General features: G+C 37.1%; 1 protein-coding gene across 2 annotated transcripts in view; it reads left to right on the forward strand.

Moving 5' to 3' along the window:
- Cers6 (ceramide synthase 6) overlaps positions 1-19,221 on the forward strand; it is a 285,000-nt gene that overhangs the window by 197,281 nt on the left and 68,498 nt on the right. For both annotated transcript variants that reach the window (XM_047545166.1, XM_047545167.1), the window contains exon 5: positions 17,567-17,617. In XM_047545166.1, coding sequence (XP_047401122.1) covers positions 17,567-17,617 — 51 coding nt within the window. The remainder of the gene's footprint in view (positions 1-17,566; positions 17,618-19,221) is intronic.

The raw sequence follows: 19,221 nt of genomic DNA on the forward strand, positions 1-19,221 counted from the left end.
CTTTCTCCAGCCCAGTCCTGCTTCTTGAGCACACAGTGCTTTTCCCATCACATGCTTTTGCCTGCCTTGCTGAACATCAAATTCTGCCCTCTTGATGTGTTCTGCCACATGCAATACAAGTTGTCAGAGACTTGAGTGGTTTGCTTCCATTTTCTTCATATAAAAGTCCTTTACTTCAATTAGCTCTTTGGTAATTTTTTTCTTTGTTTTTCTTATCTGGTATCTCCAAATAAAAGCTTAGAGATGTTATTATTCATCCAGTCCTGACAGCTCAGGGTCATCATTGATTCCTTTCTATGTTCCAGATAAGGAAAACAGAGTAAGCAAAAACACAGAGGCATTGAGTGTGAGCCTCTGTTAATTAAACAAGTCCTGAAGCAGAAATCAGTTTTGTTATGCTCTGTATAAAATGACAAACAAAGAATGTGACTAGCAGAGGAGGAAGACAGGGAATTGGATATTTGCACCAAATGGATTCATGTTGTGAAAAGAAATGTGTAAGAGAGAAGGGACTTTATAAAGCTTCCATTGGGGAAACTGTAAACAGTTATTTGTGACTTATGCATAATGTTTGTGTTTGGTGGCTTGTGGGCCAAGAGGGATGTTTAGAGATAAATCTAGAAAGGTGGGTTAAGGACATGTTGTAAATTGCCTTGAACTTATGATAAGGAGCTTGAACTTTATTGAGTAATGGGTGTGAAATCTTCAAATGTATTTAAAATGCAGAACAAGTGAGCCTGGATTCCCAACCTGTGTTCTCATTTTCTTCTTGACTTTGCATTGTATCTCATAGGCATCCCAAAAGCTCTTCAAGGTCTAAACCAAACTCACCATCTTCCATTCCCCATTTTTCCTTATCTGACCTTCACCATTTTATATATGGTCTTCACAATCTGCAGAATCCACACACCAGATACCTTGTGGTCATCTTTTCCTCCTCTCTATTCCCTATACCCCATGGTCAACAAGACAGCATTTCTCACTGACTCCTCCTATGGATTGGGCACTAGTTCATTCCCTGCTCTCTATTTTAATAGTAATCTTCCATCAACTTGACATCAGTAAACTATGCTATCCATCCTTTAGTCTACAAAGGTCAATCTGGTAAATTGTTTATTGCTTCAGCACATGGATCTGAAATGTTACTAAGTCTTTTGTAAACTTAAAGTTGTGTATTTACAACATGCCTTTTAAGGATACTGGAAACAATATTCATGCAATAGGAATTCACAAGATGGTCACTGTACACCATTGAAATGTCTTCCTGATTTATCCATCCCTTGGTGACTGCTTTCATTATATAAGTTAGGATTAGGTTTAAAGAGTATGGCAATTTAGCAACCATTCATAGTGCCTGAAATAAGAAAAGGAAATTATTTCTTATGTGGATTAAGTTGGAAGTCTGATATGGTGACTTCATTATGTCATTAAGGACACAGGGACTTTATATCTTTCTTCCTACTATACTCGATTATCATCCAGATTATTTCCTGGTACAACACAGCTGCTGGGGCTCTGACCAGCACATCAGTGAAACAGTTCCCAAGAAGAATGAAAGGTAGACAGGTAAAAACCTGTTCTCGAGCCAAGTCATCTGTTACTAATCCTTTTTGGTTGTCCCACACATCATTTCCACTTCATAAATGAGAGCTGAATCACAAGGCCCTGCCTATCTGCAGAAGGCCGAGACATCTTGTTTTTGTTTTTAACTTGAGATAGTGTGCTCAGCTTACAGTCGAGTTCAATAACCAAGGAAGAAAAGGGAGAACGATGCTGGTATAGGCAAAGACAAGGACAAGAACAGACGACTTTGCTCAGGATAGATAAAATTACTGCCTTTATACAGGGCAAAATAAACCTATTATTATTTGCCCATGTGTGTCTCCTATCACAGAAACTTGTGCTGTGTGGCTGCCGTTCTAGAAAGCATCTTTAAAATGAACAGTAAAATCACCTTCTAGGTTTCACTGTTTCCTTCCCTACTTGTCAAGTCCCGCGAGGTGTCAGATACTTAGACCTTGAGCACTGTTCACGGAAGGATAGGGACATGCAGAGCAGCTAAATTAGGTGGTGACAAACCGCTCTTCATAGAATTCCTCACCTGATACACTGTGTATTACAGGCTTCAGCAGCTTGCCTCAGTGTAGCAAGGGCACCTGAGCTTACCTGCTGCAGATCAGAGTCACCAGGGATGCTGGTTTGAACAGACATGTAGACATGTAACTGAGCACTGACCCTCCAGTTCTATTTTCATAGGTTTGGAGTTCACCCAGGAATTTAAGTGATTCTGATATGCAATCTTAGTTGAGATCATGGATTTACAGCATCTGATTACATACTTCCCAGCAATGACAGCCATTGTGTAAAGTCACGTCCTCCTGGGTTATTCTAAGACATAACGTAGGAGTTTGTCGTAAAAGCTCTGGACCAAATGATATGATTGCATCAGAAGAATGCATAGCATAGTAAGAGCAGATTATCCTCAGAGGCCAGAAGGATTGGCTATGCTGGTTAAACATATTGAAGAATTAAATATTCATCATACTTAAACTGTGTAAAAGCACAACTTAAGAATCCTGTGATTTCTCAGTTGGGTTCTCTTCTCTGGTACTCAATTTGTTGTGTTCTGTTGTCACAATGTGTTGTGATTGGGGTCAGCTAAGTGGTGAAATCAATGACTTCCATTTCTACACTGTTTTTACTCTTAACATTTTGCCTCTTTACATATTCAGTCTCATGAAACCTCTTCTAATCATCATGGCCATTTTCTTGAGCAGAAAATTGAAACAGGAAAATCACACTATTTTTTTAAGCTGACAAGATGTCAAGTGAAGAAGCCGTTAAAGGATTTGTGCAGAAAAACAGATGATTCGTCTGCAGTTTTTTTTTTTTTTTCTTTCATTCTCCTACTTGCCAGAAAATGCCAGTCTTGTGAAAGATCTGAATCCAATCCTCCCCCACCCTGCCCCTGCCACCACCACCTAGGTCTCATTGCCCCAATCTAAATGCTCTTTTCAGGAACCGTAATGGAATTAGCAAGACTCACACCTGAGGATACAACTTAGTAATCAAGAATGGCATGCAAACTTGCAGATGGAGGAAGAGGCAGTCAAGTTTTTGCCTATTAAATACTAAATGTCCCTCCATTCTCCCACTTTTCATGCCTTCTCCCCCTCTATGTGGGTGACTTACTTGATATAAAAAAGGTAGAAACTAGAAAATAATGTTAGTACAGAAAAGGGAAAGTTACATTGGATGATTTTCTTCAGCTTTTTACTCAGAAGTCACCATTCATGAATCCTTTCCTGGAGACTCTCTCGACCCACCTCCCCTGCACACCCAGGACATCTCCTGGTCCCTTTTTCTGCTGCACTTGCTCTCCTGTCTTTATCCTAGAACACATTCTGTGTAGTTTTACTTGTTTCTTTCGACAGTCTCTTGCACTGCACCGTCGCCTCTGAGAGCAGTGATTTTGTTTTTTTCTCTGCGCATCTCTAGCCCCTGCGACACTGGTTGGCACAGAGCCAGTGCCGGATAAGTGAATTTTATTGAATGAATAAATGAGAATATATTAGAAACTTAATTGTCCTCATATTCAATTTTATTTTCTTTTTTTTACCATTTGTTAAAGTACTATCGTTTAAATGAATAAAATCTTAAACTAAGATAATCCATGGTACAGCTGACTTCCAGTTCCATTTTATTACTATAGGAACTTGCTACAACTGCCAGTTTTCCCTATATTTAGACAGTTTTTTGTTCCTTCCTGTTTAGACTAACTGTAATTTTCCTCTCCTTGGGTGTCCTTTTCAATTTTTCAGGGACAAAATTACAGTGAGTCCCATTATAACACAGTTTGAGATTACAATAAGTGGATTCATTTCTATCTTGAATTAAATATTGTTCACTGGAACAATACCTATATATAACACAAACCTGTTATACTTTAGGTGAAAGATGTATGTTATTTTTATATATAACCATATGAATACTGGGGACAATTCTTTCAGGAGGTATGATCTAGAATTAGGAGCTAAATAGATGAGTTCTCACTTGGTTTACATTTTAAAACATGTTTATTGCATTAGTGACTAATAACATTTAAACACTCCAAACTGAATTATCCCTATAGAGTTGCAAATATTTTTATGGTGTCAAAACCCCTTCAATTAGCATTTTAGAAACTAATCAAAGACCTAAAGTAGCATTATCATTTAACTCAATGATGCATCTATTAAATGGTAATTACACATTAGCTTGATGTGAGTTTTCTGGATAATTCTTCCTGATGATAACAGAATAATCTGTCTTTTCAGTTCATTTATTAAAGTTGTTTACATCAAAGCAAGTAAAATGTCCTGTTTCCCATTTAAAGGTTACCTTGTGCATGCATTGAGTCATGATCTTTCAGTGTAGTCTGAGGTCATGAAGTCATTTGTATTCTTTAGCCTGGTGGCTGAGAGCTCTGGCTTGGTTCACTGTTGTGGACTCTTTCAGCATTACCGATTTCCAGCACAATGGTAACCTTGTTTTTCACTTGTTTGCAGAGGGAAGTTCTGTAATTATATGTGCCTGGAGAACCAGGTATTTGAAGTAATAAGTGCAACCCCATGAGAGAGAATATAAGCCAAACGACAAGAAAGTAAACATTGAAGTTAACATTGGGTTAACATTATAGATATCAGTTAACTTAAAATTTACTAGGTCCTGGAATAAGCAAAACAAAGCTTTCCAAACATGCAATGGAAGATAAAAAGAGACCTGGTTCTGTTCATATGGTCTGCCTGCATAGATTGAGGTTCATCAGTGCTACACTGTGCCTGGTGGGCTGGTTTTTGTTTCCAGGTAAATGGAGTAGTAATTGAGATTACATTTTAAATGTCACACCAGTTTCATTAATCACCTAGGCCCTCTGTCTCATTGACTTTAAGATCACTTTTTATTCATCAAGAGGGAAGCTTTCACTTACATTCAGCAAACCTCTCCTGTATTGCTGATTCAGCCCCCATGATGTAGTTCAGTTGCATTAATCTGTCCTGCTTATATCTTGCAGCTCCTACCCCCCAAAAAATGATAACAGATTTTTGAAAGATCAGAAGCTGGGAAAACAGGAAGACAGGCTTGATTAAAATTAGAAACTGATGATCAAAACTTAACTGCCTGGAGATCAATTCTTTCTTTGTAATTAACTCAGCAACTCAAAGGATAATTTATCCATCCTAATTAGAAGATAAATAAGATAAAAGGATATACCACTCATTTAAAGGGTATGGTTTGATCATTTGTCTTATTAATAAGTATTGAGTAATGATGAACAAAATTGTGAATCCCTGCTGAATTTAAACATATAAAAGTGACTGTAAGGAAAGGGGAGGTAATTATTTTCCTGAATTAAAATACCATCATCAAACTTTCATTGGTATTTAATTTAGAAAGTTTTAATCTTTAATACCAAACATAAAACTCAAGCCTCACAGAGGACACATTGAGAAATAGTTATTCACTTTATGAGTTTTTCTTCAACATCACAAAATTGGGCAAAATGAGATTTTTATCATCCTAATTACTAACAATGCTCTCATTATGTTTAATAAAAGTGACTTAATTTTGTCAGTGATTGAAAGTGTCTAAGCTGCAGTAGAAATGGGGTCCCTCCAAAAAGAAGCAAATGGAAATCTTCCCAGATGTTAGGTTTCCATACATGGGTCAGAGTCAGCACCATGGTCAGAGCATCACAAACCAGGACTTGTCTTTGAGGAAAACTAAAGAAGGTAGTAAAGAGAGGGGTAAAATATAATCCTAGAAGAGATGCTAGAAATTATTTGGTCCAACTCTTTACTCACATATGAGCTGCCAGATGACTTGCCTGGTGTCATTCAGCTGGTTCAGTGCTGTAAAGACACAGACGAGTGGGACTCCTATGTCTTCTCCAGGTCTCTCCTCCCTGTCATGTGTGCCCTCAGTTACTGGAGAGTTTGGGAAAGTAAAGAACTCTTATTTCTCTACTTCTAGATTCACCTGCCCTTCATAAAAATGGTGTTCTCTGTTCATAAAGAGAACACATTGTAGATGTTCAACAGCTTTGCATATGTGTCTGATTTCTTTTTTTCCTGCAGCATTCTCAAATAATGACAGCATGATACAATGCTTCTTTTCAACATATTCACTCCTGTAAAACATGTCTTCCAAGGCCGAGTATGTTCATTTATTTACATGAACAATTATTACATATTGAACAATTGAACAATTACATTGAACAATTACATGTTCAATTATTGGCAGTTTCTTCTAGGAAGTAATTTTGGGAACTATAGTACTTTTTATACTTAACATGTTTGTATTCTTGTAATATAACCTATTATAGGTTTTCAGGTATAGTACACAGGCTTGGTAACAGAGTAACATTTTAAAAAGCAAGTCAAATTTCATAACGTATTCAATATTTTTGAGAGAGAAAGAAACATTTTTTCACTCCTGCATAATTTCCTTAAAGTGTCCTCAACATGGTGATTTTTAAGTAGATAAACCTTGGCTCAAGATAAATTTATTTAAGAAAATTGGTGATCTGTGAAATACTCAGGTTGCTTAGGCAGAATTGTCTCAAAGGTCAACCCTTGTTCTCTTCTACAGCTAAGGATTGTCTAATTAAGCCTTTTATATTGCTGCCTCAACAAAGAATCTTCCCCCACTCAACTGATTTGATTCTGGCTTTTGGCTGAGAAGGGGGAGATGCTGCATCACGTGGAGTGTCAGGTGCTATTGGTGGCACGTTGCACAGGCTGAATGTGGTTTATCTATATGCATTTGAAGGCACTCATTTCTTGCAAATCGGGCCCTTCCAGAACTGTGTGTTGGTTATTATATGTTCAAAAAATGGTCAGGATGCAGGCTAGGCTGCAGCAGTAGTGCAGCAAAGGACCCAGCAGCTCATGACTTAAAGGACAAGAATGTGCATTCCTGAACATGTGACAGCCCCACTGAGTGACCTCATGCTCCTCCACTCCACTGGTCTTCAGAGACTGGGTCCTTTTCTTTTTGTTGATTTGCCATTCTTGGGGCAGTGGCTCTCAAATTTTCTGGTTTCAAAATTCCTTTGCTCTTGTACCAATTATACAGGATCTTTCAGAATTGTTTATATTATTGATATTAGATGTTACTATAGCTGTTGTATTTACTTATTAAAATTAAGGCTGAGAAATTGTTAAAACATTAATTTATTTAAAAGTGGCAACAATTAATTCTTTACTTGGTCATATAACTGATATTTGAAGAAAAAACCAACTTTTTCTAAAACAGAAAATTATTTTTCAAGTCACTTAATATGCACTTTAGTGGAAATTGGCTGAATTTTCATTCCTGTTTGTGAATGCATCTGGTGGTGATGGTTGTTTCATTTGAAGTATATGCAGAAAAATCTGGACTCACAAGTTGTGTATTTGAGTAAGGTATCTCAATATGTCTCTCTGATCTTAAAAAGGAACTTTCTGTCTTTGTGAAAAGCAGTCATTTGGTTTGAAAAGATTGTGCAGTGGGATTAAGATTTTCTCATACACAGCTGGAATACAGTCAAGAGAAGCTTGAATTCAGGCCTCTGTCACCTGGATTTGTTCTTTTTCTGGCTTTTGTGAGGTTTATAATGAGCATCTCACACAACTAGGCCTGGTGCAAGTGGGTCTACTATTGTGCCTGATATCAAGAAGGAGCCTAGTAAACATTGGTTTACTTTTTCTATCTGCTGATCCATGTTGCTCCTATTGATGAGAAATGTCCTCTATCCCATTGCCTGTTCCATGCTTCAAAATCTCTTTGAAAGCTGATGATCAGTAATTCAATACTAGAGACCACAAAACTGTGGGAAATGTATTTACAGGCCCCTTTTAAACCCTGAAAATAATTTATGAACCATAAGTTTTTTGAAGAAGTTGGAGTTCAATGGAGAGGAAGGTCCATAAAAGGGCTACAGAAAACAATTCTGGTGGCAGTAAACCAACAAACCAGAGCCTGGAAGTTCAGGCGAGAGAAAGAAGGGAGGATATGGGATGCCAGACAAGGATCCTGAACAGTTAAGGCAGGTGAGTTGGAGTAAGTAGCATACACACAGCAAGGAGCATGCCTGGGGAGAGCCGGAGATGCGTGTTGGCAAGAGTGGACTCAGGCTGGTGTGGTCACAGTGGACAGCTGAGCGAGTAGGAGCCTGAAAACACAGGAAGAGGCATCCCCCTTCTCAGCTGAAAACAGTAATGGGCTTCTGGGCTTTTTTTAAACCTCTTTAGGAATAATGCATGGAAAATAATGATTAGGAATATTGTTGGAGCTATGACTTGATCCTTGAAAGGTAAGGAAGTACGTGTTCTTCCTTCCTTTGGCAGGTCCTCTTCTCCGTCTGCAGACTGTCTTATGCATGTCTTTCTCTTTTTAACCATTATGGCACATCCTGATGGAGTCTTCCTTCCTATTCCATCCTCTAAGACTGGATTAGTGACCTTCCTTGCATCTAATGTTTGTTTACATCTATTGTGGCCTGTAATGTAATCTTTTTGTTTACCTAGGAGCTGATGAGATCCCCGAGGATGGAGAGCTTATCTTCATGCCTGGCAGGGTGACTGACTCATGATAGCTGTTTTAGTCAGCTTTTTGCTTGGTGACTGAAAGGTCCAACCAGAACAATTATAGAGGAGGAAAGTTTATTTGAGGGCTCACGGTTTCAGAGGTCTTAGTCCATAGAGGGCCAGCTCCATACCTTGGGGTGCAAGGTGAGACTGAACATCATGGTGGGAGAGGGTGGTGAAGGGAAGCATCTCATATCATGATGATCAGGAAGCAGAGGAGGTCTCCACTTCACAGATAGAAATATATACCCAAAGCCACGCCCCAATTCCCACCTCCTCCAGCCACATCCCACCACTTCAGTTACCACTCAGTTAATCCCTATCAGGGGATTAGATCACTGATTGGGTTAAGACTCTCACAACCCAGTCATTTTTCCTCTGAACCTTTCTTGCATTGTCTCACATGTGAGCTTTTGGGGGACACCTCACATCCAATCCATAACAGAAGCCACTTGGTACATACTTGAATATGTAAATGGGTTGGGTGCAGATTCAGCACAAAGCCATCAGGCCCCATGCTGTGGTTTAGAAATTTTAAGGAAGGAGTTGATGGAGATCTTAGATTGGGTCAAATATAAGACTTTAGTCTATGTTATTTGCACATGGTATTAGTTCCCCTGATCTACCTTCTCTTGAGAATTTAGAATTAAATTTTTTTAGGCAGGGTGGATACCAGGGATTGAACTCAGGAGCACTCTACCACTGAGCCACATCCCCACCCCTATTTTGTATTTTATTTAGAGACAGGATCTCACTGAGTTGCTGAGCACCTCACCATTGCTGAGGCTGGCTTTGAACTCCCGATCATCCTGCCTCAGCTTCCCCAACTGCTGGGATTATGGGCATCTGCCACCATGCCTGACTAGAACTAAACTATTAATGATGTGCTTATACTTGAAATATCACTCTTAATACATAAAAACTCCAGAGATAGCTATTTCCTAGGATAACTTTTAGTTTGGAGTTAATCAGGATTACTGAATAATTTGAGGGTGGCAATATATTATTAGTACTATTATTACTGTTTTTTGTAAATGTAGAGCAAGGAGACTGTTGAAACTACTTGTACTGAGCTTCTTTTTATTATTCAAACAAGACCTGTTCATTGCAGAAAACTTATAGCTACAATAACTTGTGTAACTTAATGCCAATATTCAGATGTATTAAAAAAACAAAAATCACCTGAGATAATCATTACTCAGAGAAAATCAGTAAGTAACCTTTGGAGAATTTGCTATCCTGCATTGTGTGTGTGTGTGTGTGTGTGCGCCCACGTGCATGCGCGTACATGTCTGTCTAAATAGAGTCAACTCTTCAAATCCATGGTTTCAAAATTCAAGGATTCAACAATCTTGGATCAAAAATATTTGAAAAAAAATTGTATCTCTGCCGAACAAGTATAGACCTTTTTCTTGTTATTATTCCCTAAAAGTGCATTGTAACACCTATTTTTGTAGTATTACATTGAATTAGGTATTATAAGTAATCTCGAAATGATTTAAAATATATGGGACAATGTGTGTAGGTTTTCTGCACATAGTATCCAAATTTATATAAGAATTTTGAGCACCTGCAGAGAGATGTTCCTGGAGCCAATCCCTGGCAAATAAAGAGGAATGACTGTATATTTCAAACACAAGTATATTTTATCTTATGCCTGTAAACTGATTTTAACTTGCAATATGCCTGTTATATTAATATGCCTTCACCCAATTGATCTTAGCACAGCCATATTGGACAGTTTCATGCACCCTTGACCGTGTCCCACATGACATACAAGTTGTATCATCTCTCTGTTCTGCTTTCACCAGAGCCCTAAAAGGCCACCTAGACACGAGAAGGTACAATCTAGCAATCTGGTGGAATTAATACCGCAATCCTCAACCGATAAGGGATGGAGTTAGTACTCCAGCATTCCTGTCCTGTGTTGGGAGTCTTACAAGATATATGCTAGATAGCTCTGCAGGGGTTTTCTAGAGGGGTTGAGATGCAATTATCTGCAGCTGTAACCAGCTCACTTCTGCAAAAAATATTAGATATTTTCCCCTCATTTATCTTACTTCCTCTAAAACAGTCTGCACCCAAGTTTTCATCTCAGGATCTACTTCCAGAAAATCCCAAACTAAGAAAATAGCAATCCCATAATATTGGGCAAGTAGATTTGTTTCACTTTTTCATTATTAGATAAAGAACTGTAATGGATATTCATGTACAAATGCCTTTACACATAGGTGAATTAATTTCTTTACTATAAATGCTGGGTTAAGGACAGGTACATTTTAAAGATTCATGATACATGTTCCCAAATTAGAAAAATTGTTTATACTTGCAGAGTATTGGTTTCCCTATGATCTTTGGATATTAACCTTTTAAAGTATTTGACAGATGATGTGGTTAAAAAATTCTGTTTAGTTTTAGTCTGTAATTTCTCATATAAAAACATATTGGCCACATACATAACATGTTCCCTGTTTGTATCTTCTCCCCATTTTTCTCGTTGGGTATTTAAATATTTTAATCAGTTTCGTGATCCTTACATATTAGGGTTCTTACCTTTTTGTCATAGGTTTTATAAATTGTTTCTCTAAATGTCTTTTGACTGATTTTGTGATGCTTAATAGCCACTTCCATTGGCTTCCTTTCCAGTTCTACATTAGCCTGCACATCTGTCTCCCTCCTGTTGACATTCTCACCTTTGTATTGTTCCATCTCATTTTCTTTTATGTTTTTCATTTCCCTTCATCTTATTTTCTTATCCTTACTTCCTCTTCTAAACATGGAGTTGATTACTTGATCTGGTCTTGCAGTGATTCTCACTGGGCACAGAGGAGTGTACAGCAGAATCAATGGGAAAGATGGCTTTTTTCAAACTCCACGTTGGTCAGACTCTTGAGGACTACAGCCACTGTGCCTCTGGGACTCTTCAGTGTGTGTGGAGCCCCTCAGTTGAGCAGAGGCAGAAAAAGTTGAGGACGATTGGTCAGAAGGTTTAAGAAGGCGTGGAAATGGCACTCGCTTCCTTCGTTTCCCTGATAAAACCCTGTGACTTCAGGGCCCATCTCCAAGGATCTCCTTCTGCTTCTCTGTGTTTGGCCGATCAGCAGATTACTTTCCAAATTGACTGTGGAATGTGCTGAAGGCACATGCTACACTGGGTCTAGAGGATCAGCATTATTTTTAAAGCCTAATCAATATGAAAGGCCCCTTTCTTTATGTGATGCCATAAGGTCAAGTCCAAATTGCATTTCCACATCACAAGAGCTTTCAAAGCTAATGCAGATGCCACAGGCCTCCAGGGAGAGGTTACTACTCTGCTTTGTAGATTTATAGTCACATATCTCCTGGTCCACAAAAGAAAGGCAAAGCCTTTTGCATTCTGGGGAGTGTTCCAGGCTGTTCATCACTGACTAGCAGCATCTTTAGTCTGAGAGACAAACACAATTTCTTTGAACAAATTTTAAATTCACAAAACTTGAAACATATCTTTGTATCCTGCATTATTTTAAAATGTGTATTAAATTAAAGCTACGGATTATTTTTCCAAATTGATTTGGTGAATATTCATTTAAATTAACACTGCCAAAAGTTTTCTAAAAGGATTTCCAGTGTTTCAGTGATTTCCAATTATCATATGGAGCTTATAGACTAGGCTCAGGATAGACAAATGGTGGCATTTCCTGGATAAATTTATTGTAGATGTGGAAATATTTTTTTTCACATCTGTCTCTTATAATAAATCCCAAATATAAATACAAGGTATAAGGTTTTAAATATAACTTAGTGAAGGTGTTTTTAAGTAGTTTTAGTAAAATGGCTTTCTAAAAGGATTTGCAATATTTCCATAATATTATGAACATAGACATTAATGTGATTCAGGAAGCTTCCTTTCTAGAGTTTTCACATATGATCCAAACATCCATGTATTTGAGACTTAAATGATATAGAGGATAGCATGTCTCTTAGACTATTTGCCTTGACTGTTAGTTGTGCCATTTGGTCTTTGTGAAAGCCAGGAAGGAGTTTTGTTGGAAATAGTGAAAAATGAAATTTGACCTCTAAGATGCTGACTTTGTGTAAAGACCCACACACCTTTTACACCTTTGATAAAGAAACAGAATGCCTGCAATACGTTCTATGATTCATATTCTTTAGTTAAATCAAAATAGTTATTAATCCATAGAAGCTATTCATTCAACTGCAGGTGCCTACTGATTCTTGGGGTGGGGAGAGGTCTATGTGTACGCATGTGCTTTTATATTTCTGTTTAATCATTTAACATTTGCCTGGTTAGATAGATATCCTTTTCTCTCATCTTTGCTTCACAATCTATTCTCTCTTAAGGCATGCACTGACATAATTATTCCAGATGGCAAAGTAAAATGATCAGGCCTGATCTATTTTTGTGAGTTCTGTTCATAATGAAATCTATATCATACAGCTGATACAAAACCTGGTAAAAGAGCAGATTTACAGACACTTAAAGAGACTTCTATACTCTTCCCCTAAAAAATTCAAAGAATAAATAGCACTCAAGACTTATATGTATGGTCTAAATACAAATGAAAACTGCGGGGTGACCTCCAACAGTGCTTTGGCCTCCGTCCTGGTGCTAGCATTAAGTTTGCTCAAGGTAAAAGAGCCACAGATGCCTCCCCTGGGCCTAAGCATTATTGACAGATGAGGTTGCTATTGAGCTGTGTCAAGTGATGTATCTGGGAGCAGATGTACATAATGTAATGAAAAAAATGCCAGGGTACATTGTGGTTTAGAGGTGATTTCTCATTCACTATGATATCACCTTAGTCCTATTCAGATGTTTTATAGTCTTCTTAAATTGAAATTAGTTGATGTGTAATTTAGTAGCTGCTAAGCACAATTTTTAGGAATCATCTTATAATGCTGCGCTAGTCAGCTCAGGCTGCCATAGCAAAATACCACTGACTAACTCTCTTAACTGGTAGAAATTGATTTCTCATCATTCTGGATGCTAGAAGTTCCAGATCAAGGTTCTGCAGGGATTAGTCTAGAGAGGGTGCCTCTTCATGGCACATGGTAGCTACCTTCTCACTGCAGTTTCCATGTGGTTTTTCCTCTGCATGTGCATGGAGAGAGAGAAAAATCTCTTCCTATGAGGCCACTAGCCCTGCAATTAAGGGGCCAACCATTACAACCTCATTTAACCTTTATTACCTTTTAAAGATCCCAACTCCAAATACAGTTATGTTGGAAGTTAGGGCTTCAACATATAAATTTGAGGGAAACACATTTAAGTCCATAGCAGATGGGGGAAAATGTTGATGCAATTTCTGTTAGCCAAGAAAAAATAAATGCAGGAAGTAAGCCTGAGAGGTCTTGTTAGTGATTGACAGCATAGAACTCTTCCCCCATCTGGACATTTGGATTGTTCTGTGGATTAAACTAGACTTAGAAGTCCTTTCTAACCCTAGCACTCAGTGTTTCAGGTAATAACTCATTACCTAAAAAATAGGGCATAAGTTCCAAATAACAATGATATTTTTCTTTCATTACCCAATTTTTATATACCCAGAAGACTTAGGGGACATTATAGTGCAAGAGTGTGGCTGGTCTAGGTTTGAATCCCACCTTCTCTTATCAACTGGTACCTTCAAGTTATTAAGGTACCTCTCTGAGATTGTTTTTCTATAAAACAACAAATGATACTTACTTCAATGTATGTATTAGAATGCAGTCTATACTATTATATATATGTATGTATATTAATATACATATAATAAAGAGGGGGTCCCATGAAAATAACAGAGAGATCAGTGGAGAACAGGGGAATTGAGAGAGAGGGAGGAGGGACTGGAAAATAGAGGAAAGGTGGAATGGAATTGACCAAACTGTCCTGTGTATATTTATGAATAAAGGGAATTTCACCTTTATGTATATCTGTAAATCACTAATTTTAAAAACTATAAATAAATAGAAGGAAGAACAGTAGCAAAAGGAAGGGAAGGAAAGAGGAAGTATTGGGGACTGAATTGGAACAAATAATATTCGATACTTGTGTGAATATGCCAACATGAACCCCAATGTCATATATAATATTGCACTCATTAAAAACAAAGAAATAACAATAACAAACCCCTCAGTAGTGGCATACATAAATTGTGCTCACATCCCTTCTACTAGAGAGTAGACATGTAGTTATATCAAACAGGGAGATTCAGTGAGAAACATTATCTCTAGCTATTATTTTAGTGGCAGTGGTTACTCTGCTTCAAATGGTTATTATAAATATTAGAAATAATCCATTAATTCATTAATCTACATTGAATTGTGAAATAAAACAACAATGTGTTTAGAAAAATGCCTTGCATACAGTAAATATCAAGAAGATAGAATCATTGTTCTTAATTTCCCCTAGCACTCTACTACTGGCAAAATGTGGTCCATGGTCTAATAGCATGAACATCACCTGGGAACCTTAGAAATGAAGAATTTTATCCCCTTGACCAGACCTACTGAATTACAACCTGCTTCTTAACACTTTGAGAAGCTCTGGACTGGCATATTCTTTGTAAATCTTTCAAGGCATCTGCTGGCTGTGTTACCTTGAATAGCCACAAGCTGTGAAAATTAAATGAGATGATATGTATAAATTGCCCTAAATCTGTAAAGTTCTTCACAACATTATTTAAGTGTACAGATATGCAGAAGAAAATATATCTCATCAGTTATTTGAACAACAAAATTTGAGAATCATTGGGTTCTTAGATTTTTCAACCTTTGTAACATTCCCTGGCATTGCAATACCATGTGAAAAAAGGCAATCCATTTCTGTAAAAGGTGCTTGAATTGCCATGCACTTTTTAAAAATGTTTTTATTGGTGCATTATAGTTATACATAATAGTGGTTCATTTCGACATATCATACACACATGGAATACAATTTGTTCCACCTCGGTCCCACTGCTTCTTTCCCTCTAACCCTCCTTCCCTCCCACTGTTCCCTTTGCTCTACTATACTGGTCTTTCTCCTATTTATTTATTGTTTTTTTTAAACTGGTGCTTTATAGATGTACATAAAGTTGAAATTCACAGTGGTATATTCATATACATATGTAGCATAATTTTGTCAATTTCATTCTTTAGTTCATCCCTTTCCGACTCTCCTTTCTCCCCCTCAATTCCCTTCCTCTGCTCTACTTATCTTCCTCTCTTTTTGTGGGATTTGTCCCCCTATTCTTTCCCCTGCTTACTTTGCTCTAGCTTCTACATCTAAGAGGAAACATTTGATCCTTGACTTTCTGAGTCTGACCTATTTCACTTAGCATGATATTCTCCAGTTCCATCCATTCACCAGCAAATGCCATAATTTTGTTCTTCTTTATGATTGAATATAACTACATTGGGTAAAAACAAATACCACATTTTCTTTATCTATTCATCTGTTGGCAAGCCTCTAGGCTGATTCCATAACTTGACATTGGAAATTACATTGCTATAAACATTGATATGACTATATTTCTATAGCATGCTGATTTTAGTTCTTTTGCATAAAAACCAAGAAGTGGGATAGCTGGGTCATATGGCGGTTCTATTCCTGGTCTTTTGAGGAATTACCATGTTGCTTTCCAGAGTAGTTGTACTAATTCATTGTCTCACCATCAACATATGAGTGTACCTTTTTCCCCACATCCTTACCAGTATTATTATTATTTATATTCTTGGTGATTGCCATTCTGACTGGAGTGAGATGAAAAACTCAATGTAGTTTTGATTTGCATTTCCCTGATTGCTAGCAATGTTAAACACTTTTTTCCCATGTACATTTTTATGTGCAGATAGACCCACCCTTTTCAATTGAGGGTTTCAGTGTGTTTTTAATCACCATTGCTTTTTGGTAGTGTCTGAATATTTTAGCTTTTTAATTTTCTTAATTACATCATTATCTTTTCATTTGTATTATGGAGTATATAGATTTTGACATCAAATGAATGTGGAAATTATTCTGAAAAATCTTTAAATGTAGAAAATTTTATCAATGGAAAAATTGATGAAAGAAATTGTTAAATGAGAACTTCATGGGATCACTTCAAATTAGAGCAGTTATGTATAACATGTAACATTATACACTATAGATTCATACACCAGTATTGAACCATGCTAAATGTCCTGAATCCAAAATGCTGGAACCAGAAGCATTTCAGATTTCAGATTTTTAAAAATGATTTTGGAATATTTGCATACACTTTACTGTTAAAATTATGCATATTGCATAATTTTCCTTAAGGGACTTTCATTTAATTGTGGAGATAATGACTTTATCAGAGAAAACAGTAGCAACTAACATTTGTATTATACTTTATAGTAGATTCTGGTGGGCGATGCCCATGCTTTAAAACATACATATATGCATATATTTGAAAATAAATCTATATTTATATTTATGTTCATGTTACACAGAGAAAAAAAGACCAAAAATAAGTTATACATCAAAATGGTAATGGTGACAAGAACTTAAATTATTTTAATTTTATTCCTGCCCTTTTCTGTATCTTGCATATTTTTCTCTTTGGACGTGTATTATCTATACAACTATAAAAATACAACAACATATTAAACTTCTGTTCTTCAGTAAGTGAGATGGGTGATTTACCTCTGGTCCTGATGAGGCTCTGGAGGCTGTACTGTTGAGACTGGTTACATTGCAGGGATATGTCTAAGTGACCAGCAAAATATAAAAAGCATGAGGCAAAATGTCATGCCAGACATGACCCGAAATACTACCAGTTGAGTCTAGAAGATGAATCAGAAAGAAGGTATGGTGGGTTCCTAGTTGCTTTAATCTCCCTTACCTACTTGCGTTAACAAGTAGCAATTCACATGCAGGTAAATTACTCATATCCCAGGAGTCCTCATAAACATCTCTTATCCTCTTATCTGTGTTCCAAAATATGTAAAGTGTATTTCTTTGTCCTTTTTTTCAGACCCCGTGGTTGTGGAATACAAGACACTGCTGGTACAACTATCCCTATCAGGTAAGAAGGCCTTTCTGTCTCCCTTCCCTATCTTCTGCACATCTGTTTTGTGGTGTTAAGCGTGGCTGGGCAACCACTTGTGTTTTGGCCCTGCCCCTGCTGATTGATGCTGGACATGACTCAGGGATATGAGTCGGTAATTAAATAAAATGGTATATTATAATAAGCAACTTTGATTTTTTTTTTTTTTTACTTTGGGGTTGTTTGGGGTTATCTCTTTAGAGGCATTTGGGCTTTTGAGTGTGTTTAAGATTAATGTGGCACAGAACACTCCTTATCTTCTCTATTACACACAGATTCGCAACCTAGAGTAGGGCCTGTCATTGGATGCTTCTTGGGCAAGTTCAAAGCTAAGAACACATTGAAATGGAATTCCAACTTGCACTTCCATCTCTTTCAAGTAGTTTATTCAGATTAGAAAAGACTATAAATAAGCAACATGATGGTTAGGGAGAGCTTAGCATTCCAGGGACATCTGATAGTGACTATAACAATGTTAAAGCCAATCACTTATTTTACACAAGTGTTACTCTCAGGCCCAACTGCTGTTTTGCTATCTTAACTACCTTGAACATTGTAATTTGAGCCTTTTTATCTTGTAATGGTACACCAAGTAGCTCAAGCTGTATATATCTAAATTTCTATTTATAAAAGAACATTAAAGGCTTCTAGAATCCTGAACTGGAATGTTGGCATGGCAGCTGCTGTAATGCCTGTTTATGAGGTAAATTCTACATCATGAAAGACATTGAGATGAATGCTGTGTAAAACGTAATACCTATTCTTCTTCTTAACTATACTGTAGTCCAAAATAATTTTCACATTTATGGCTAAAACTGAGAAATGGCTCATTTCTGAGAAAATGAGTTGCTAGGACTGTGACCCAAAATGTAGCTGCAGGCTGTTTTACAGCCTGTAGATTCTGTATAAAAGTCTGAGGGTCTGGTTGATACAGCTGTGTTTAAGAATAGGAAACGTGATTAGTATGGAAGGAAAGATTCCGTGGGTGCTGATGCAGGTCAAGATTGTCTTCTCCTGATAAGGCATCATTGTTTAACACTGGGTAATTCAGCATAAAGTTCCCCAAATCAGGGACAGATTCATGATCTCTTGTAGGAACAGTGATCATCCTCGACAAATTCCATATATGAATTAAAAAAAAAGGCTTTCATGTGTGTGGTAAAAAATTAAGCAGCATGTAATTACTGTGTATGCAATTTCAGGTCTGTGTGTGTAATCGTGTCTATGTGAACATGTATGGTAGGCTGCAGTTCAGAGTCAATCTCAAGGCTTCAGAGCACTTTCAAAAATTGAACATGCTCATGAAACACATTTGTTATGTCTTTACCATATATACTACGTAAGTAATTAAACACATGTTTAAATGAAATAGTAGTGGTCTACTTCAGTTTTATTAAGGACACACATATTTCTTTTGTATAGCATGTATGTTTGTTATGTATTTAATACCTTTATATACATATGTATATCTTAAGATTAAAATAATATAAATTCACACTCAGTTGGCTCTTATACAGCTTGAAATAAAGAACACAAGTTGGGCATGAGAAGCCCCTCTGCAGTGGTCATGGAGACTCACTACC

This window comes from Sciurus carolinensis, chromosome 3 (genome assembly GCF_902686445.1).
Source record: "Sciurus carolinensis chromosome 3, mSciCar1.2, whole genome shotgun sequence".
In the NCBI taxonomy this organism is placed as follows: domain Eukaryota; kingdom Metazoa; phylum Chordata; class Mammalia; order Rodentia; family Sciuridae; genus Sciurus; species Sciurus carolinensis.